This window comes from Muntiacus reevesi, chromosome 11, assembly GCF_963930625.1.
Source record: "Muntiacus reevesi chromosome 11, mMunRee1.1, whole genome shotgun sequence".
NCBI lineage: Eukaryota > Metazoa > Chordata > Mammalia > Artiodactyla > Cervidae > Muntiacus > Muntiacus reevesi.
In genome coordinates, this window is record NC_089259.1 from 23,882,285 (window position 1) to 23,905,407 (window position 23,123).

The 23,123-nt window shown below is 44.5% G+C and overlaps 1 protein-coding gene across 2 annotated transcripts in view; it reads left to right on the forward strand.

Moving 5' to 3' along the window:
* Positions 1 to 23,123, forward strand: part of DCLK1 (doublecortin like kinase 1) — a 335,403-nt gene that overhangs the window by 220,318 nt on the left and 91,962 nt on the right. For both annotated transcript variants that reach the window (XM_065901788.1, XM_065901789.1), the window contains exon 5: positions 14,428 to 14,544. In XM_065901788.1, coding sequence (XP_065757860.1) covers positions 14,428 to 14,544 — 117 coding nt within the window. The remainder of the gene's footprint in view (positions 1 to 14,427; positions 14,545 to 23,123) is intronic.

Consider the following 23,123-nt stretch of genomic DNA (forward strand, 5'->3'; position numbering starts at 1 on the left):
GACACTTTCCTCTCTGTTTTGGAAATAAAGAGTCAAATTCACCACAAAAATGCAAGTTTACCTTAGCTCAGCATTGCAGTTTACTGGGTAAATATTTGAAGATGATAAATCTAGCCACAAAAAGCAAGTTATCTACTGAAGTGATTTAGTGAACTCCTGGGCCAGAGATAACTACCTTGTGGACTGCAGTAATGACTTATTTGTTTGATGGCTAAGGGCCAAATGCAAAAAAATTATCATCTGATTTCAGGCAGCTTTCCAGCAAGTCTACTCTGATGTCTCCCTTCTAACCAGATCCTTTTCCTTGAAAGACCACAATCCCTCTAAAATCCTATATACTGTCATATTAGAAGGCTGGCTTCATGTGACTACAATATTTATTAGCTTTGAAATACTATAACCCAGGGACTTACATAAGTACTGCACAGGGAATTCATTTCAAGCCGCATTTGACCCCTTGTTTTAAAGGTGATCTTCAAATAGGTTTAAGGGGAATAAATCAAGATTTCAACCCAGAGTCTGCCTTCTCCTAATAAAAAAAAAAAGAGGCTTTAAATGTTTCTAACCTTTTTCTTCTTTTCTTCACTTTGGAATAGAAGATTAATCACATCTACCCAGAGATGTAATTTAATGTCTGTCATTTGGAATAGAAGGGAAAATAGATAAATGGCTCGTGAAGGAGGTGCTTTCAAATTAAACTATACAAGCAAGGATTTTATTAGGAGGTTGATGCGAAGGATACTTCTCATTAAAAGGAAAGTCAAGTAACAAGGAAACATGAGAAACAGGGTAATAAATATGACACTTTTGGGCAAAAGTGAGGAAAGGAAATCTTAAGTTTTCAGAGCAGGCTACAGAGAATTACCTATAAGAATTAGCTCACTCTTAAAGTGTCTCCCTCATGTTGCATGAATGTGAAAGAATTTAGAAAGAAGAAATGGTTTAGAAATGTGTTTGATCGAGGAGAACTCTGCCATTCATAACTTTACATTCTCTGTGTATGTGTAGCTGAAAATTCATCCCTTTCCTATTTGTACGGATGTCAGTTCAGTTCAGTCACTCAGTCATGTCCCCTCTTTGCAACCCCATGGACTGCATCATACCAGGCTTCCCTGTCCAGCACCAACTCCTGGAGCTTTCTCAAACTCATGTCCAACGAGTCAGTGATGTCATCCAACCATCTCATCCTCTCCTGTCCCCTTCTCCTGCCTTCAATCTTTCCCAGCATCAGGGTCTTTTCCAAGGAGTCAGTTCTTTACATCAAGTGGCCAAAGGATTGGAGTTTCAGCTTTAGCATCAGTCCTTCCAATGAATATTCAGGGTTGATTTCCTTTAGGATGGACTGGGTGGATCTCCTTGCAGTCCAAGGGACTCTCAAGAGTCTCCTCCAGCACCACAGTTCAAAAGCATCCATTCTTTGGCACTCAGCTTTCTTTATGGTCCAACTCTTACATCCATACACAACTACTGGAAAAACCATAGCTTAGACTAGACGAACCTTTGTCGGCAAAGTAATGTCTCTGCTTTTTAATATGTTGACTAGGTTGGTCATAGCTTTTCTTCCAAGGAGCAAGCGTCTTTTAGTTTCATGGCTGCAGTCACCATCTTCAGTGATTTCGGAGCCCAAGAAAATAAAGTCTGTCACTATTTCCATTGATTCCCCATGTATTTGCCATGAAGTGATGGGACCAGATGCCATGATCTTAGTTTTTTGAATGTTGAGTTTTAAGCCAGTTTTTTTACTCTCCTCTTTCACTTTCATCAAGAAGCTCTTTAGTTCTTGTAACTCTGTCCTAAACAAATATCTGAGCTGTAAGATGTCAAGGATTAAGCTATGCATGCCGAGATGAGCTCCTAGATAATAGTCTTCCTCAGGTTTGCATAGTTAGAAACTGGCAATCTTGGTTGAAAACTGATATTAGTGGCTCCCTCTTCCCAGATCCCCTCCCATTTCCTTATCATTCTCCACATACCACTTCTTCCTCCTGGACACCGACTCACATGAAACAAGGTTAAAGGGAAGGTTTGAGAAGCAAATACAGCATCCTTTGTGATCTGTGAGCAACCTAGATCATGCAGCCAGAAATCCAGTGGATCACAAAAACTGTGGCAAATATCTTGTCTGGTTGTCCTCTTGTTTTAACGGTTCCATCCTAAATTCAAAGACCCATGTGGGCTGCTTAGAAGTGCAGGGCTAGCAACAGCTGAGAAAGTCACCAGGAATGCCCTTGTCATGTTGGTTCCACCGTTTTCTGGTGTTTGCCCCACCTCCTTGCTCATTCAAACAGTGTGGCACTTGGAAAACCTGGAATGTCCCCCAGGCCTTTAACATGTAGCCTTCTTAGCTGTATTTGACAAGCGTGTACCTTATGTGATTGCTAACTGTAGAAGAGCAGAGTTTATCTACTGACACAAGCTCTTCACTTTGTCAAAAACAGAAGCAACAGAACATTTCTTTTTGCAAGCTAAATGGTAGGGGAGTTGCCATTCAGCTGAAGACACAGTTGCCTCCTCAGCAAGGATTGCAGGGGTGAAGAGGGTCGGCCCCAGAGAAGCTTAGACTATATTAATGACCCTAGAAAGTGGAGCACCTAGAAACATATCTCTTATTTCTATTAAATCTGTGAAACTTTGTCTCTGAGCTTTAAGTCGTTTTTATCCTATTTAATCTCTCAGTGAAATAACCAGACTTGCTATTTTCCCTGAAGCCGTGGAACAGTCAAAAAGCTATTGACAGACTATAAAAGTTGCCCTGTTGTGGGCAGTGTCTATTTTCTGTACTGATTATGAAAAGATGGAAAGAATGTATTTCATCCCAGTTTCCTGGGGTCTCTTATTTTGCTGATCTTCAAAGAGTACCCTGGACACCCATAGGCATAACTGATTCCCAGAAAATGGATTTCTGTGCAGCACTTAATTTAATTTCTCCAGTGAGTCTCCCTGATGGCACTCTTAGAACCCTCTTAGCAGAGAAGTGTTGCTTCTGTGGTACTGATGGGGAACTTTTACTAAGAGCTTTTGTTTCTTCGGGGTAGGTACTTCCGTGATACCCCCAAGAAGTCATTCATTCTAAAACCTGCTGATGGTTAGTTAGAACAATATCTAAACCATTGTGGGAAAACCGTTGGCTGCCGTGCTCCTAAGTATTTCCTTGGAAGGAAATACGAGCTTTCTTAAGAACCTAGTCAACTTTTATTATCCCGGAGAAGGAAATGGCAACCCACTCCAGTATTCTTGCCTGGAGAATTTCATGGACAGAGGAGCCTGGCAGCCTGCAGTCCATAGGGTCACAGAGAGTCGGACATGACTGAGTGCCTAATACACACATACAGCATTTATTATCTAGCAGCTTTTCTTTATGTTCTGATTTTTTGTGCTCTGTGAAATGCTCATGTTTCTGTTACCTGTTTCTTCCCTGAAGCAGCTGAGTTTTGTCAGCCTCTGTGATTGTCCCTGTTCCTGGAAGGCAAACCCTCTGAATTAAATTCTTTCCCATTGACACTTTGCTCGGAAGTAGATTTGAATCGTTATTCTTGAGTATCATCAGTCCCTTTATAACCGTGTAACTTCAGCTTGTCATTTCTCATGATAGTCATTCTGCCTGGTTACTTTCTTCTGCACCAGAGTCTGAATCTTTATTCCTGGTCTTCTAGTTAAGACTTTTTTCCCCTTGGTTTCTCTGTTGATTTTTTTTTTTTTTTAATTTTTTCTCCTTGAGATGACAGTGCAGACTCAAAGATGATTTTGTTTGGAGAATTATCTTCTCAAATCTTTCCTTTGCCTCAAGACATGAAAGAGAGGTGACCCCTATGTACCATTTACCTCATGTTGACATAGGTTTGAGTGTCTTTTCTCAGGAAGACTTAGCTCACTATTCCTCAAATGCAGGAACTTCTTGCTGGTGAAAAGTCTCTGTTCCCAGCCAAGCTTGATCTCCACTCCACAGAACATTTACACGTGGGTAGATGACTTTCTGGACCTCCCAGGTGGCTCAGCGGTAAAGAATCCATCTGCCAACACAGGAGATGCAGGTTTGACCCCTGAGTTGGGAAGATCCCCTGGAGGAGGAAATGGCAACTCACTCCAGTAGTCTTGCCTAGAGAATTCCATGGACAGAGGAGCCTGGTGGGCTGTGATCCATGGGGTTGCAAAGAGTTGGACACGACTGAGCATGCATGCATGCGTGTATATGACTTTGCGGAAACTTCTTTGGTACATGAGCCCTTCCCCCCACCAGGAACCTAGTTCTTCTGCTTTAAGCAGGTGATGAGCAGCCAGGACAGGCTCACCTCACACGGGGCCCTTCTCAATTTTACCATGGATATCTCCCACTAGAGCAGTGCACCTAAATCTCTTTAAGTGCCACCCAGGGTACTAATTAGAAATAGAAATTCCCAGATCCTCATCCAGAGTTACTGCATCAAAACATCTGGGGAAGGGGTTTGGGAGGTTTTGTGTTCAACAATGACCCCCAAGTGATACAGTACAATACTGCCCCCTCAGGAAGATACTGGACTATATCTGTTACTTAATTCCTTTCTCGAGTTACTAATTATTATTTATTACCATCTATGGCCTGTTTCTTAGGTTACCCTTTGAGTTTCAGAGTCATAATCATCTGAGGTGCTTGTTCAAGATGCAGATGCCGGGCCTTTGAGATCAGAATCTCTAGGGACTGGATCCAGGGAACCTGTTGTTTGTTTGTTTTTACGTGCTCCCTTTGATCAGAATAGGGCATCCCTCTAGAGTTCTAGAGTGGTTCTTCTCAAGCTTTAATGTGAGTCCAGATTACTAGGAACACTGGGAAAATGCACCTTCTGAGTCAGTAGGTCTGGAGTTGGACCTGAGATTCTACAACCTCTCAGGCGATGTTGAGGCTGCTGGTCCGTGGACCACATCACCACAAGATGCTAGAGAACGTCCCTAAACAAGATGGCCTAAACTGTCGGACAGCACAGAGCCTGTGACTGTTTTGATGGGAGGAGACTAGACCGCATCTAAGCTGTGACTAGTCCTGATCTCATTAAGGTGACAAAGGACAGTTCTACACCTTTCCCTTTCTCAGGGAGCCCCATCGAGACCTCTGACTCCTGAACCACTTGGGCCTGGGCTGGAGCTACTAGACCAAAGATGTATACTTATTTCTGCAGGAGTGGGATAAAGTCAGGCATAAAAGGAGCCTTACTCTACAGGACAGAGCTATGAAATTTTATTTCAATTCTCACTTCCATGCTTTTTTTGTTTGTCTTTCTCTAGGAGAAATTTATAATTTACTTTTTTTCTTCCTTTTGTTCCTTAGGTAATTTATCTGTTTCTTACCTATCTTTCAGATTATTTCCATTTTGTAACTAATGATAACCAGGTGGTTATGAGTTGTTAAACGTGAACTGCAGTTCTTCTTCCAAAGTCTGCTTTTGGCTGAGCCTCAGGGCGGCAGTTTGTTGTTTTTGAAAATTTGAGTTGGGACCAGATCTAAGTAGGATGGATATTTTTCGTTTTTTCAAGGCTGATTTATCCTGCTAACCTCTCTCCTCAGACTGTTAGTTTAATCCTTTGTTCCAAATGCCACATTGAACAATTACTTCAAGTGCTGAGCCTCTGTATTTTTTTTTATTTTTTTTAGTGATTTTCTTATCTGTGGACCAGAGAGTGGCAGAGAGTTTCTGGTCTGTGGACTGATACTATTGGGATCACCTGGGGATTTTTTTTTTTCTTTTTAATGCTTTAGCTTCCATCTCCAATGATTCTAATTCAGTTGGTCAAAAGAAGGACAAGGGTTCTCCATTTTTAGAGTGGGAAAGTCTGTCCTTTATCCTGAAGGGGGACCATGGGCCTTGGTAAACTCGTGGTCTCTCTTGGTTTCAGCGCATGAAGCCACTCTGTTGTGCAGACCAGTCAGTGGGTCTCAGAAGTACGCCTGCCAAAGATCATGTAAGCGGGGGTTGTCCTGCCCACTCCCCCCACCAACCCTACCCAGACCTCTCTTAAGCCTTGTGGACTGGACTACCACATTGTATGTCGAGTCCTTCTCTTCCATCCATTCTATTACCTGTGTCCTGGTCCAAGCCACCACCGTTCCTCACCTAGATTAGCCCCAAGGTGATGGCAGGAGGAGAAGGGGACGACAGAGGATGAGATGGTTGGATGGCATCACCGACTCAATGGGCGTGAGTCTGAGCAAGCTCCGGGAGTTGGTGATGGACAGGGAGGCCTGGTGTCCATGGGGTCGCAAAGAGTCGGCCACGACTGAGCGACTGAACTGATCTTTTAGACTTGCAGACCTGAACATTTCAACGCTTTTGTTTAAACTCCTTCTGTAACTTTCCATCTTGCTTCAGTAAAATCCAACCGCCTCATTTAATCTTTCCAATCCTGACTCACTCTGGCCCCTGCCTCTCTCTTTCCTGTAATCTACCCATGGCTGGTTCCTTCCTATGTTCAGAGCTCACCTTCAGCGTCCTCTACTCCCAGAGACCTTCTCTGGCCATCCCTGTAGAGAAACCGCTCAGCCAGCCACTCACTGTCACTGTCACAGCATCTTTCTTTCCTTGACAGAGTGGTTAGAACATCTGCTCTTGTTCTTTTTGTGTGTTTTAAGGCCCATTTCATCTTCTACAGTATAAACTCCCGTCAGAGCAGGTACCCTGTCTCATGAGTTACTGCTGCATCCTGGCACCTAAGCAGCAGGAACTTGGTAAATATTTACAAAATAGATGAATTTAAGCTGAACAGGGAAGGATGAGCGGAAGTGAGACAGCACAAGGGTGGAATTGTTCCTCCTGCAGGGAAATTAGCGTTCCCTAAAGGCCAGAGGCAGGAAGATACTTAGTGTTTGTCAGAAACTGCGATAGTGTGTACAGAGGGAGGAGAGAGGAGCTGAGGTGGGCAGGGACCTTACAGGCTGTGCTCAGCGTGTTCTCAAAGAGCAGCAATGAGTCCTAGAAGGGCTTTAGGCGGGGAAGTAACAGCAGAATCCTGACAAAAATTTTTAAGAAAGGTTTGTCCTAAAGTTGTGATACACTGTAGTAGGTTGAATGACCACCCAAGAATGTCAACTTGTAAATGTTCCCTTTCTTTATGGTCCCTTGTAAATGGACCATAAAGAAAGCTGAGCACCAAAGAATTGATGCTTTTGAACTGTGGTGTTGGAGGAGACTTGTGAGAGTCCCTTGGACTGCAAGGAGATCAAAGCAGTCAATTCTAAAGGGAATGAGTCCTGAATATTCATTGGAAGGACTGGTGCTGAAACTGAAACTCCAATCCTTTGGCCACCTGATGCGAAGAACTGACTCCTTGGAAAAGACCCTGATGCTGGGAAAGATTGAAGGCAGGAGGAGAAGGGGACGAGAGAGGATGAGATGGTTGGAAGGCAACACCGACTCAATGGACATGAGTTTGAGCACACTCGGGGAGTTGGCGATGGACAGGAAGGCCTGGTGTGCTGCAGTCGATGGGGTTGCAAAGAGTCAGACACAACTGAGCAACTGAACTGACTGACTGAAATGTTCCTAACTTCGAAAAAGCTTCTCTGCAGATATAATTAAGTGAAGGATCTTGAGATGAGGAGATTATCTTGGATCTTCCAGGCAAACCTGAAATGCCGTCACAAATACCAGCCTAAGAAGGAGGCAAAAGGTTTTGACACAGACACACTGAGGGAAAGTCCACGTGGAGATGTGGGCAGAGGTCTTCATGATGCAGCCGTGAGCCAGGGAACGCCTGGAGCCACCAGAAAGAGGAGGCGGCAAGGCCAGGTTTCTTTTCTAGAACCTTCGAAGGGACTATGGTGGCTCTGTAGCACCTTGATTTCAGTGTTCTTCCATTTTCTAAACTCTCAACTAAGAAGCCAAGAGTGTTTCAGGGTCCCATGTCACCGTGTTCTCAGAGACGGCAAAGCAGTGCACGCTGATCTGATTTTAACAAACAACTGGAAGACTTACAACATTGCCAGTCACGTTATCTTCTCTGCAGCGGATCCACAGATACCTGAAACTATGAATCCATGTTGGCCAAATCTACTGAAAGAATGTGCAGAATGCATTGTTTTGGGGTTTCCCAAGTGGCACTAGTGGTAAAGAACCCGCCTGCCAATGTGGGAGACATAAGAGACGCAGGTTTGATCCCTATGTGGAGAAGATCCCCTCAAGGAGGGCATGGTCATGTTGGCCCAGTCTATGGAAAGAATGTGCAAGGTGCATTGTTTAGGCCCCCGGGCAGGTGGTTGGTGATGGCTTCATTAATGCCCTCAAGGAAGAATTGAAGAATTTATTGAAGACCGTTGGGAACATCGCTAGTGGGAGATGCAGAAGTGGTTCTCAGCCAGGGGCTGTGGCAACGTGTGGAGACATGTTCTGGTCGTCACAGCCAGGGAGACGCTGCCGGAATCTAGTGGGCAGCAAGCTGGGGAGTCCACTAGCGCCTGGCGCTGAATAGCACGGCTGATGTGGCAAAAAGGAAAGACCCAGATTCGCATCAGGAAGGAAAGATCTGGTGCAGCGAGGCACACGGCAGCCTTTCCTGTTTCGTGTTCGGAAGCCTTCCTCTTTTTCTCTTTTCCCCAGGGCTGAAACTTGAAGATGGTACAAGGAGCAGGCTGGGACTCGGTGGAGAAGAACACTCGGGGTGACAGACGAGACAGCAGGAACCTGGGCTACCAGGCCGTCTCTAGGCACCAGATGACACTCAGCTGTTATGCAGGGAAAATTACTTCTTACTTGACTCTCAGGAGGAAAAAAGTGTATTTGGAGAAGAGACTCGCTCACACAATTAAAACAGTAGATCTGAGTGGTGACTCCCAAGATGTCAGGACAGAGCATGCCAGCGCCAGAATGTCATGGAAGGGTCAGCACCCAGCTAGCAAGTGCTCCAGAGCTGGTTCCTGTTAGTTTCACAGCCGGCAGCCACGCAGCATCACGCAGGAACACGTGTATGCCACCTGCCATTCTGAGCTGGGGGTTCTTAGGGTTGTGGTGGGCCAGGCTAGGCGCTGGGTTTAGACACACAGAGATATATTTTTAGAAGGTGCTTTTAAAAAAATCTCAGTTTCTGGGACTTTATTCTCCAGTGAAGCCACTCCAGCTGACACCTTTGCTTCCAGTCCAATCTGCTACAGATTTTATTTTTTAGAAAAAACTATGGTTTAAGGTGTTTCTGTCTCCACTGCTTTTATGCCAAGACCTGCTGCATTTGGAGCTTTGGAACGCTGGTTCCAAACCCCGCCGTCAGTAGGAATGGGAGGTCTCACTGCGGTGTGAGAACTGACTGAACCTAAGTGGTGCAGAAAAAAGGGAATGGGTCTCAGTTCTCAGAGCCTTCATCCCCACCGGGGAAATGCAGCAGATCAGCCCTTCCTGCAGGAGCCTGCCTTTGTGGAAACTTTTGCTTGTTTTCTTTTGCCTTGCCGCGAGGCTTTCAGGATCTTAGTTCCCCTTCCAGGGATTGAACGTAAACCCTGCGGAGTCATAACCACTGGACCACCAGGGAGTTCCTCGGAGCCAACATCTGTGGCTCAGATGGTAAAGCGTCTGCCTACAATGTGGGAGACCCAGGTTCGACCCCTGGGTTGGGAAGATCCCCTGGAGAAGGAAATGGCAACCCACTCCAGTGTTCCTGCTTGGAAAATCCCATGGAAGGAGGAGCCTGGTGCAGGCTACTGTCCATGGGGTCTCAAAGAGTTGGATACGACTGAGCCATTTCACTTCAAAAGACTGCCCTAAAGTATGAAAATCATTATGTTTCTATAGGAAGTAAACTTGAGCCGTCAGTCACACCAGGAATGGTCTTCCAGCTCATCCACACTGAAAGCTGGAGGCTAAGCAGGATGGTCAGAGCTTCAACAGCCAGAAGGCTGAGCCAGAAGGTGGTGAATACCCCAGGCCCTGGAGGCGCACCAGAAAGACTCTGGCCAGCCCCTCACCAAGACAGGAGGGGAGGATATTCATGAATTGAGGACAGCTTTGAATGGGTAACCATTTATAACCGTGGTACTCCCAGATGGGTCATTCCAACCCAGAGCATCTGAACATGTAAGACGTACTTTTGTTGGACAGTTAGACAGCCAGCATTGCAGGTTTTCTCTCTTGGTCACGGAACTTGCGCCATATTTGTCAAAAGTCTCTAGAACTAAATGGGCTCCCTGACTCTCTGGCATGTAGCCACGGAGAGGAAGTAAAAGAAAGTGAAAGTCACTCAGTCCTGCCCGACTCTTTGTGACCCCATGGACTGTATAGAATACTGGAGTGGGTAGCCGTTCCCTTCTCCAGGGGATCTTCCTGACCCAGGAATCGAAGCAGGGACTCCTGCATTGCAGGTGGATTCTTTACCAGCTGAGCTGTACTGTTCCATTTGGAAGCTTTGTACCTTTGCCAGGTTAGCGGGGAGCCTGTCTTTGTTACCAGGATGGGCAAGAAAGCACAGAGCATCTACTGCTGGTAACAGATGCTTCCAGATGAGCATGCCCATCTCATGAGTAGCTCAGGACAACTGAATTTAGAGTAGTGATCACTGAGAGGTCTCCGCCTGACAGTGATTTTAATCTGCTGGCTTTACAAAGAGCTTAGAGGAGTAAAGAAATCTCTTGTTTAGAGGATATTCTCTAGCCAGTTTGCAGCATGTCAGTAAGGCTGCCTAGGCATTGAGGGGACATCACCTTGTCCTTCAGGGTTCTCCAAAAGATACTATCAGGCTCTGTTGAATGCATGAGCGTCTTGGCTATGTGAGCTCAGGTCAGCTGCTGATGCCAGTGATGGAGTTCTGGAATTGTTCCTGTTCTCTAGCACCCTTCATTACACATCAGCCTACACTTCCCAACTATTTCTGAGTTGGGGGAGAATCTGCTCTGCAGGGTGGGAGGAGGGGTGGTTCTCAAGCCACTGGGAACAGGGCCGAAGGGTGTATTCCTTCTCCAGTTTCCTCCCTCTGCATTCACATCCTGGCCATCACAGAGCACCTGTTTCATGAGTTGGGGTCCTGGGTAAAGGTGGGAAATGTCCTAACCTCTCTTACCAAATTATGAGAACATCTGTAAAGCTAACGTTAGTACAGGCCATATGGAGAATGGTACTCTCCCCCTCACAGAGCTATGATTATAGGGACTTTCTGAAGCAGAGATTTAATCAGACTTTGCTTGCTTACTTGCTTGCTATGGGAGGTCTAGTCACAGAGACCCAGTTAATGTATTTCATCTGATTTTCTGTACTTGGGTAAGGTGTGACCATCAGTGGCAAGAGAAATTACTGTCCTGAAGCTTCTTTCAAGTGGCTTACCTAAAGCCCTTCAGTCTCATCCTCCTTAAGAAGTGTCCCCACAGCCAAAGGAAATGCATCCCTTTTAATAGGAAGATGCCAAAAATATCAGAATGAAGTGATTGACCCCAAAGGCAAGTGACCCCAGCAGAGAGGGGAGGGTTCTATTTGCTTCCTTGCCAGACATTGTGAAAATGGCCTTCGTGAGAACAAATAAGGTTTTGTACTTTACTGGCCATTTAGATCGTATTATTCACAAGCTTTCTAAATTGTGATTTTAAGCTGACAGAGATTTTGGCATTCTCTCTAAAGTAATGAAGCATTTGTCCTTCTCCATGACATCTTTCACCATCATAAAATACCACTTCCATTTAAAGTAATTAAAATCTAAACTGTAATGGGAAAGATGATTGGAGTCCTTTGTATTTTTTCTTTTTTTTCTCTAATTTATGGCGGTGCTGCAAGTGTCTTCAGTTGGTTTTATTTTGACCCTGGGTGGTGGCGGGGGCGGGGGGAAGCAGTTACTATCCTTGTTGTGTGTCTGCTTTCTGTTATTCAGCCCTAGCCTTTCAGGATTATGCTAATCTCCCTGTATGACTCAGGAAGCTTCACTCTTATCCTGAAGGCAAGTGGCCTGAGATTTGTAATTTATCTTTCGGACTCCATGATCTCCCAAATGATTATTTCCTATAATTCCATTTTTGAAAGAGAGTTCCTTATTTCTTTTTTGTTGTTGTTGTTGTTGTTGTTGTTTTTGATGCAGTAAGCATCTTGACACACTCCCAGCTTTAGTAATTAAATTTTAATTTAATGTTGATATGAGAATGGGTTGCTTGCCTTCCTTCCCATTATCCACCACCACCCACTTGTCCATCTGCCCTGTCCATGGTCACTGTTAATTTTCCAACCTTTACTCACAATGGAACAGGCCACTGCCCCAGATCCTGGGGTTGTGAGGATCCGGGAGACTGGGATTCCATTGCAGACCATTTAGACCCTCAGAATCTCACTTGCCTTGTCTGTAAAATGAGAGGTTGGATCATTCTAGCGAATAATAGTTAAGAGTTCACACAGGCGGTAACAAGATGAGTAACAACGTGGGCCAGTATTTATTGAGCAGCTATTATGTGCTTTTAAATATGCCAGGACTAGGTGGTACTCCTGGTAGCTCAGTCAGTAAAGAACCTGCCTGCAGTGCAAGGGACCCGGGTTCGATCCCTGGGTCGGGAAGATCCCCTGGAGGAGGAAATGGCAACCCACCCTAGTATTCTTGCCTGGAGAATCCCATGGACAGAGGAGCCTGGTGGGCTACAGTCCATGGGGTCGCAAGAGTCAGATACAACTTAGCAACTAAACCACCACCAAGGGAGTAGGGTATGGGGAGGCAAATGAATAAATGAACCCTTTTGATAGATTAATAATATGGTGGAAAATGAGTTCAAGAGAAGCCATAGAAGCTGTAGAACATGGCATGAGTCCGCAGGGTTTTTTCAGTACTCCGAAAATCAAACAGAACGCCTACATTAGCTCTGGTAAGACTGAGCTGCCTGACAAAAATACCCACTTTCTTTCTGGTGGCTGGAAACATGTCAACTTAGTGTGGTAACAGCGGTTCTGTTATGCTGCTCCAGAACCCTCGCTGGTAGGTGGAGCCCAGAACTAGCAATTTCTGGCACCTGTGGCAAACAGCATGCGACAGACCCCAAAATCAACTTTTTAATTCACTTTGCGGCTCACAGATGGGTGTTATTACCAGTGTGCACCATCTGGTAGCTTTCTATTTTAACCATTCATCCCTGCTAACTAGACGCCGGGCTTTTTTAAATTATTATTTTAAATTCATGTGACCTCTAAATGTTCACGACCTAGGGAAAAGAAATCCTGGTCATCTTGCCCTCCTGGTAGCCCTGGTTTTGATTTACAGTGAGAAATGTGTTATTATTTTGTGCAGTTTGTTTCATAAGCCAACATTTTTCAAATACGAGGCCCACAGAAGAAAAACTAGCCCTCGCTGGTTAAAAGATTATGGTGCACTACCAGGGGGTCAGCGTTTCTGGTTCCAAAGTCACGTGTGTTCTCCTCCAGGCCGGAAGAGCTCACCGCCTGGCATGGAGTGAACGCTTGGTAACAATGTCACTGGAAGCATGCCAGTGGACAGGCAGCATTATATCTGTCCAACCTAGTTCGTAATGTACTTCTGAGAGGCCAGGCCAATGTCTGTAGGCTGGGACAGACTCCAGGAGGTGTTGGCCGTGGTGTGGCCAGAGCCTTGAGCCAAGTGGATGTCCTTGTCACATGGTGCAAAGATCTGTTTTGTGAATTACATGACTTTCCCTGGTGGCTCAGACAGTAAAGAATCTGCCCGCAGTGGAGACCCAGGTTCGATTCCTGGGTCGGGAAGATCCCCTAGAAGGGCATGGCCGCCCACTCCATTATTCTTGCCTGGGAAATCCCATGGACAGAGGAGCCTAGTGGGCTACAGTGCATAGGGTCACAATGAGGTAATACAACCCAGTGACTAACACTTTACTCTCTTAAAGAATCATAGTGTATGTATTTTTTTTAAAATATCTCTGTGTGTGCATATATATTTTTTTTGGGGGGGGTCAGTGGGGGGATGTGCTGGGTCTTAGTTGCAACATGTGGGATTTAGTTCCCTGACCAGGGAGTGAGCCTGGGTCCCCTGCATTGGGAGTGGGAAGTCTTAGCCACTGAACTGTGAGGGAAGTTCCATTTTGTGAATTAAAACCTCGAGACACGCTCTCAGACGTTATTCATGTGGTGGTTCTGGTCGTGTCTTCTGATATTGTTTCTTGCTTGTGTCTACTTTGAATTTGTGCTGGTATGTTCATATGCACTCTTGTCTGTCTTTGTTTAAGAAGTGGGAATCTCATGCAGGGTCACTTGGCCAGGCCAGAGCAACCACTGGTGGTGGTGGTTCAGGGCGGGTGGTTCTGGAACCAAATCTCCGTGAATACAGAGGGACAGCTGCATTTAGCTCGATGTCTGAGACGTCCAGGTGCCCTTTCTGGTCATGGTCTTGGTTCTGTTGTCATGGACATGTGCTGAGCTGGCAGGAAGCACGTGTGACTGAGGAAAGCTGTGTATTTCTAAGTTTATTGTACATGTCCAACGGCATGCGCCGTGCCCCTCTACTGACGTGCAGCCTTTCTTCTTTCCCCAGAATGTCGCGTGGTGAAGTCTACTTCCTACACCAAAATAGCTTCATCGTCCCGCAGGAGCACCACCAAGAGCCCAGGGCCTTCCCGGCGCAGCAAATCCCCGGCCTCCACCAGCTCAGGTAAGGCTGCCGAGGAGCCCGGAGCGACTGCTTTGTTTGTGACGCATGCTGAGCAGGGGTGTGTGAAAGCCCAGAGCGTGAGGTTTCAACGGAGCGCAGATTCCGGTTTATAATTTTAGAACATGGTAAGCTGGGGGAACAGATTTGCCAGAGTCTAGCATGTTGGCTGCAAGAAAAAACATCGGGTTCAGGAAAACTTAATGAAAGATTCGGAAAACCCAGAGTTGCCCACAAATAGGAGTACGCTCCCGACTTGCATCATTTCTGCTCAAAAAAAAAAAAGAAACAGAAAGAAATATTTTTTTAGGCTCAGGGCCCCCGACTCCAGAAACCTCGATTAAAGCTTCTGTTCCACTTGTGGCTGGCTGGCTGCCGTTTGTGTTCCCTGAGTCTTGATCAGCGCACTTTGGCTATGGCCCCAGCACAGCCCTGGGGCCACGGTCGGCAGTGACTCTGGGCCTGGCTCCTGTCTGTCTGGGGCTCTGGTGCTGGTGTTGGGGCAGGTTGTGGACTCTTAGGATGAGTGCCTCAGCTCTGCCCTGTCCTTCTTGGGCCTTAAACTGACATGAATTAGTTTGTCTGTCTGTCTTAGGTAGAAGATTTATTTCATGATGGTAGGTAATTATTTACTAAGTGCTCTAAACTGTTGAATGTGAATTATTAAGTGATACATACATCAGAGTGATCGTCATCTGATTTCACAAACGCAGGCGGGGAAGCTCTTATAAATAGAGACCAAGACCTTTAGGGTCTACACTGAGGCCTTCTTCCACTCAGTGGTGTGGTCCCAGAGGGATGGGAAAAGATCTCTAGGACCTTCCTCAGGTACAACTGCCCAGTGTGAGTTACAGCCTCCCTGTTTAAAAGTGGAGACGCTAAAACTGAAACTTCAGAAACGAGTCTTAGAAGAAGGGACTCTTAGTTGGCTGGAGAGCTAGACCATGTGGTCCACCTTGGTTCTCTAAGAGGTGCTTTTCCCTGGGGGCTTTGCTGCATACCACAGTCCATAGTGTTGCAAAGAGTCGGATACGACTGAAGCGACTTCTCATGCCCGCACGCACACTCATTCCCTGCAGATCCTCCAAGACCTTCTTTTCACTTTGCCTCCTCCCCACAGCATGGCTACAGCATCTCACAACACAGCTGGCCCTTGAGGTGGGGCGAGTGTGCCTCACCTATTTTCCGATGGACTCAGAGCTCCTCCCTTATTGTGTCGTAAGCTCACCTAGACTGGACGGAACACTGATGACAGACTTGGCTAAAGAGTAAGGTGATGAGACTCAAAAGTTTAAAGTTCATGAGAGTCATTTGGGAACTTGGTATAGAGTTTGCCATTCTTACCCCCAAACTCTCTAGATTCTGACAAGGACAAAAGCCTGTTTTAACCAGTATTCCAGGCAGTTCTGATCAGGTGATCCCAGTCCCAGATTTAGGAGGACAGACAGATAAGGAAGTGGTTTCCAGAGTGTGATCCCTGGGCCAGCAGCATCACCATCCCCTGAACTGGGGCCCAGCAGTCTGGGTTCTCACAAGCCTTCCAGGTTATTCTGATGTTCACCTAAGTTTAAGAACCCCTGTGTTGTGGGTAACAAAAGGAGAGATAAATATGGGAAGTCACTGACTCTGGATTGTCAAGGGTGGAAGATGAGGCCCGCTCGTCTTCATCTGTTGGCATAACAAAGACGACTTCCTTTCTGCCTCCCTGCTTGCCTCCGAGCAGCAGTGTCTGTCTTTAACCCTGTAACCCTGGGCACTGAAGTGGAGCAGTGAGCAGAGGAGAGTGTCAGCTGCCAGTCTCCTTTTCTGCATCCTCATGATGACCTGCTTTCAGAGAACCAGGCCCCTGGGAGAAGAGAAAATTTATATCTGAAGATCACCTCTTCTCTGGAAATTGCTACTGGAGAGAGGCTCTCCCTTCTGAGGAGATGTCACCTCCCTGCAGATGTAGACTCCAAGAATGGTGGGGTGATGACAGAAAAGCTGCTGGTTAAAGCTCCCCTCGGGGGCGGTAGCTTGTTATTAATCAATCACAGGTTACAGTGGAGCCCTTTGGAGGATGATCAGTCTTGACCAAAGAGCAGTCCTCATTTTTTCCAGTCAGACCCACCTTGGCTGTAGGATGAAGTCCCACAGAGCAGGAAGAAAGAGGAGGTGATGGGCCTAGCCAGCCTGTTTTCCCTAAAATCGTGGCTATTTAGTACAATCATGAAAAGCTGTGAGGGAGAAACAGGCCTCACATTAATTGGAACATTATCAATACCACTAAAAAACCCCTATATTAAAAAACAATATTTGTGCCCTAGCCAACCCACTTTGATACTGCACAATTTTACTTAATCTTTCCTCTCTCCTTCCTCTTAGTATACACCATGGGGTATGGGACTTCCCTGGTGGTTCCGTGATTAAGACTCTGTACCTCTATTGCAGGAGTCTTGAGTTCGATCCCTGGTTAGTGAACTAAGATCCCACATGTAGTGGGGCGAGACCAAAAAATCAAAAATTCAAAAAGTACTTAAAAATTTTTAATCAGGTGTGGTTGAGGGGGAAGTATCTAATAATGAGAATGAGTGATTAGCCAAAATCTTACATCTGTTAATATCATAGATATTTTAAGGGAATCAATATGCACTTATTGTTATTAACTTTTTGTTATTACCTTTGGGGGTGGTGTTTTTAGGAGCTGTAGGCAGTTAGAAGCTCTTAGGCTTGGGCAAGAATTTCTTTTCTCTCTGTTTCTTGTCTCCATAGGTCACAGAAGGTTGTGGGCAGGTCAGATTCTTGTGCGCGTGTCCAAGGACCGGCTCCTGACACCAGGAGCAGTTATTGTCTGCAGCTCAGGTTTCCACTACAGATGCAGAAGTGTCTTCATGCTTCTCTCTGTTCAATCATGGCAGCCAGGACTGAACAGGGGCCTCCCATTGGTAATATAGGGCCAAAAGGAAAAAAAGAGGAGAGAATTTTTGCAACTCAGAAAAAAATAAGCTTGTAAATAATGAAGAGCCTATTTTATTTCAAAAAAGGAATCTAAAATTTCAGTTAAGAAAAAAAAAGAAGAACCATCACTCTAATCTTAAAAAGATAATTATGAATACAGGAAATTGTTTCACTTTGGAATTAACTGGTCACAGAGTCACTATTCAGCATCTCTTAAGATTATATAAAGCTTATAAATGTATTTAATTATAATCTTATAAATAAAGATGACTATATCATTTACCAAGAGTAATTCTGGAAACTCAAAAATGGAGATAGTCAAATGTATTAGATGTATTTGAATTTGTCACTGCCAACGTTTGGAACCATTCTCTTTAGAAGTTTAAAATGCATAGGATACATTACCTCAAAATTGATAGGTTGCTTCGAACAAGCATTTCTATTTTCTGCTGGTTCTCTGAATCCCTTTTCCACCAGTTAAAACCTGGCTGATTTGACCAGAAATCACCTGGAATATGTGATAGGTACACCATGCCAGGGAATTATCATTTTTATTCAGAAAGCATAATCCAATCCATCCTAAAATCAATGTATTCTTGAAAAATTAACACTTCATTCAAGGTATCTTTAAACTTCTAGGTCAAAAGTAATTAAAAAGAACTCATCACCTTTTAGTATAAGTCTTTTATGCACATAGTTTTCAACTCCCTGCTTTATGATTTACAAGACATGCCATACAATCATTTCCTGGTTATATAAGAGCTTATAATATGTGGTGACTGTCTCTTGATTCTGACTTGCTACCAAATCTTCCCACCTTCCTCTGGATGATTCTTATTTGAGAGGGTTTATAGAGCAGCAACACCCAGTCGCAAATGCATGGATTGCCTCAAGGACCCCCTTTCCCATGACCTAAGTCCAGGGTTTAGAAAGTTCAGCAGTGTCTCCATATCTTCTGAGGGCAAGTGTCCTTGCTGGATGTCAGGGGATCAGCTGCCTTGGTCCCCTCCATTGAACCAGACTAAGACTCCAGTCTCTACTCAGGTTTGTCTCTTGAAAACGTGGAAGGGAGCAGTGAATTATCTCTGTATTGACTGTGTCTGAACTTTCTTAAAATAGCCTGTTTGGTGTTTTTCATAAATTATAGGACTGGAATGTGAATAACTTCCCTTTCCTACTCCTGGAACATTTATGTCCCCCACAGCCCCCTTCCACCCTGAACTTGACTTTGTAACATTGAGGAATTTTTCTTTTTCCTCCTTACACATTCACCTAAAGTTTGAACTGGTTTCTCCTTCAGTTTTAAAATTTCTGCTTCCTGTCTTCATCTTCCTGCCTGATACAGAGATTGGAGCGTTGCATGAAGTTGAGATTTGTAGGTCCCAATGCCATCTGTGATTGTTTTGCTGACTTTGCATTTATTTTTTAAAAGTTTTTTAATGATCTCTTTAACACTTTTAGAAGTATTTATTTATCTATAGCTGCACTGGGTCTTTGTTGCTGTGTGAGGGTTTTCTCTAGTTGTGGGGTGTGGGGGGCCTTCTCTCTGCTGCGTTGTGCAGGTTTCTCATTGCGGTGACTTCTTGTTGCAGAAAAGGGACTCTAGGTGCACAGGCTTCAATAGTTGCAATTCACTGGCTTAGCTGCTCTACTGCACATGGGATCTTTCTGGATCAGGTATCAAACTCATGTCTCCTGCATTAGTAGGCAGATTTTTAGCCACAGGACCACCAAGGACGCCCTGGGCTTTACATTTAAATGAAACATCAGAGTTAACATAGAACTTTAATCTCTTTATTTTCCTCTCCCAACAACAAGCAAGACAAGACATTATTCTTTGTTATATAATATATAGTCTATTTTTTAAATGAGGAAGCAGTGTCAGGGATGGGGGAACTGCTTGGCCCAGAGTCACAGGATTAATGTGTCTGCTCAGAACAGGCAACTGGGGCTTCCAGTGCTCTGGACACAGCAGGCTGGCCATTCTTGATACCTGTTTCTTCACCTCTGCTTATTAAAATTTTGATCTTCAGGAAATAACTGATGGAGTACCTAGTTTAAGATTGAGATTTACAACATCATAACCCTTTGCAGTAGAAACCTAAGTGTTAGTCCCAGGCGGGGGCATTCCAGGGGGTGAAATGATTCCCTCCAACTCCATGCTGTTTGCCAGTAGTAGAGAGAAACCTTCCTTTGTAAGTCAAATGTTAGAACAAGAATGAGACTCCTCAGTAAATCTTTTCTTTGTTCCTTACTCATTCCTCTTGAGACTAGGAGAAGTTAGAGGTGATTTATTAAGGTAAGGTGTTCATTTACACATTCAGAAATATCAAGTTCAATCCTGCTAGTGTCGGGCGCTTGCTAGACACTAATAATGCAGATGAAAGAAATAGCCCCTCTGGTCAAGAAGCGCACAGGTTAAGCCCCCTAAATAATTTACACCTAGCGTAATTCACAGAGCTGTTGAATTATTATTAGTCTCCATAACAGAAAGGGTCCAAAGAAGGCAAATTGGAGCTGGAGAAAAAGGAACCAGAAGTCTAAACACAATGAGAATAAGGAGTCCTGAGACAATTGTGTGCTGAAACACTGAATGAGGTATCATTAAGAAATGGGGAAAACTTCTCCAGTGCTCCAGTGGTGAAGAATCCGCCTGCCGATGCAGGGGACGTGGGTTCAATCCCTGGTCCAGAAAGACCCCACGTGCTTCAGGGAAACTAAACCCATGCGCTGCAGCTACTGAGCCCTATAGTTGTGCTCTGCAGCCCGATGGGTCTCTGCACTCTAGACCCTGTGCTCCACAACAAGAAAAGCCACCGCAGTGAGAAGCCCGCATACCACAGTGAAAAACCCACGCGCCGCGGCCAGAGCAGCCCCTACTTGCCCCGACTAGAGAAAGTCCTTGTGCAGCAATGAAGACCTGGTGTAGCCAAACATTGATTAATTAAAAAAAGAAATGGAGAAAACTGGTTTTAGTTACTTCTTAAAGAAACAGGAATGTGTAAGAGCATCATAAAGAGGGTTTCGTGTGGATCGAAATTTTATTCATGTGTCTCTTTGGAACATAGACATCTCACAACATGTGTACTTTTACAGGTGAGTTTCTCATCAACAAATTCCTTTATCTGCACAGGGAAATCATAAAAAAGTCTCTTTCCAAATAAGAGTATTTTATGCATTCATTCAATTTCAGTAAGCATGGATAAGCTTTCGTTTTGCTTTATTTTGTTTTCTTAATGTTAAAAGTAGAAGAAAGCTATGTTTACCTATCTTGAATCATCATTGCTGCAGTCCTCCTTAAAAACTTGGAGATTTCAAAATTTTGGCCTCTTAGATCCCTTATAAGAACTTTGAGAATTTTGTTTGTTTTAGAGTTTTATTCCCAGTTAAGTGGATGGCCATTTTTTTTTCTTATATAGTGACTGCCTCTGTTTAGAAGCCATAACAAACATAACTGAGTCCCTGGTGGATGCTTATGCTCATCAATTCAAGCATAAACTGATGCACTTTCTTGCCCTCCAGAAGCTTATAGTCTAAGACATTCATTCATTCAATATGCATTGAAACCTGCCAGGGACCAGTGATGTGAAAGATGCAGGAGTGAACATTTAAAAGAAGAAAAAGCTAGATGCCTTTTCTAGATGCCTAGAAAAAGTTGATGAGCTTCTACCATGATGGAAGCATTATCTTATATTTCTCAGGCTTAAAACTTACTTTAATGTGACTTTGGAAATCTTCAAGTCTTTTTTATTTATGCTAGTCAAATTTTACTTTTTTATAGTTATATAAAATATTTTATGCAACATATGCAGATAAGGATCAAAGCTGGGGAAGCAAAGAGAATTTTAATCAGCATACCGGTCCAATTTGTCAATTTTTAAAACTTATAGCAAGCACCATCAAAGGCAGATGGCTAGCTATTAATTTTTAGCTGTCTTTTTCCTTTAGTGCAGAGATTTCAGACATATACATTCTATAGAGGATCTTTTCTGCTTTGGCATTCCAAGAGAATTGTTGAAAACAAAATGCAGCAAGTACATCCAGAGGGCTGATGACTCATTCCTTGTGTTTTTAGAATTTTCTATTGCCTGTAGAGCTGAATCCCCCTTCCATTCTCCTTCCCTGCACTCATCAACCGCCCCCCGCCCCGCCCCCCGCCAACCGCCCTGCTCAGCAGGTGAGTATTTCCAAAGATACTCTTTGAAACTTCGAACCATTATCTTGACACTCTATCTGTGGGGGCAGCACCCTATGGCAACTGCTTTAATAAATCCTCACCGTTACTGCTTCATGTTAATTAAATATATCCAGGACATTAGCTGTGTTCCAGGCATGTATTAGGTTGTAGGGATACAAATGTGATTAAACAGCAATACTTATCTTCAAGTTGGGAGACAAACACATATGCTACTTACTATAATACACTGAAATGGAAGAAGCACAAGCTGGAATCAAGATTGCTAGGAGAAATATCAATAACCTCAGATATGCAGATGACACCACCCTTATGGCAGAAAGTGAAGAGGAACTAAAAAGCCTCTTGATGAAAGTGAAGGAGGAGAGTGAAAAAGTTGGCTTAAAGCTCAGCATTCAGAAAACTAAGGTCATGGCATCTGGTCCCATCACTTTATGGCAAATAGATGGGGAAACAGTGAAAACAGTGTCAGACTTTATTTTCTTGGGCTCCAAAATCACTGCAGATGGTGATTGCAGCCATGAAATTAAAAGATGCTTATTCCTTGGAAGGAAAGTTATGACCAACCTAGGTAGCATATTAAAAAGCAGAGACATTACTTTGCCAACAAAGGTCCATCTAGTCAAGGCTGTGGTTTTCCCAGTGGTCATGTATGGATGTGAGAGTTGGACTGTGAAGAAAGCTGAGCGCCAAAGAATTGATGCTTTTGAACTGTGGTGTTGGAGAAGACTCTTGAGAGTCCCTGGGACTGCAGGGAAATCCAACCAGTCCATCCTGAAGGAGATCAGTCCTGGGTGTTCATTGGAAGGACTGATGTTGAAGCTGAAACTCCAATACTTTGGCCACTTCATGTGAAGAGTTGACTCATTGGAAAAGACCCTGATGCTGGGAGGGATTGGGGGCAGGAGGAGAAGGGGACGACAGAGGATGAAATGGCTGGATGGCATCACCGACTCAATGGACATGGGTTTGGGTAGACTCCGGGAGTTGGTGATGGGTAGGGAGGTCTGGCGTGCTGCAATTCATGGGGTCACAAAGAGTCGGACATGACTGAGCGACTGAACTGAACTGATAATAGTAAGTGCCGTAGGCCTACATCTCATTAATAGGGTCAGAGAAAAAAACTTATAAATTGGGACTTGAAGGATCTTGCCAGGATAAGAAGGGCCCAGAGGGCATCATCACCTGAGAAAGCATTGAGAGTTAAGGCACAAAAGCCTGGAAACATACGGCACGTTTAAGGAGCACTTGCTAGGCCAGTAGAAATGGATGATAAAATTCTAGGAGAGGGAGAAGATGGTGGTAGCCCAATTGGTTATGCTGAGATTGCACCATGCATTATGCCACGAGAACAGTGTTGTATGTATCAGGGCGTAAAAGGTGACTTTTAGTAAGGCCATGATTAGTTATTTACCTGAATTTGTATACAATGGCACAGGGGTAGAAAGGA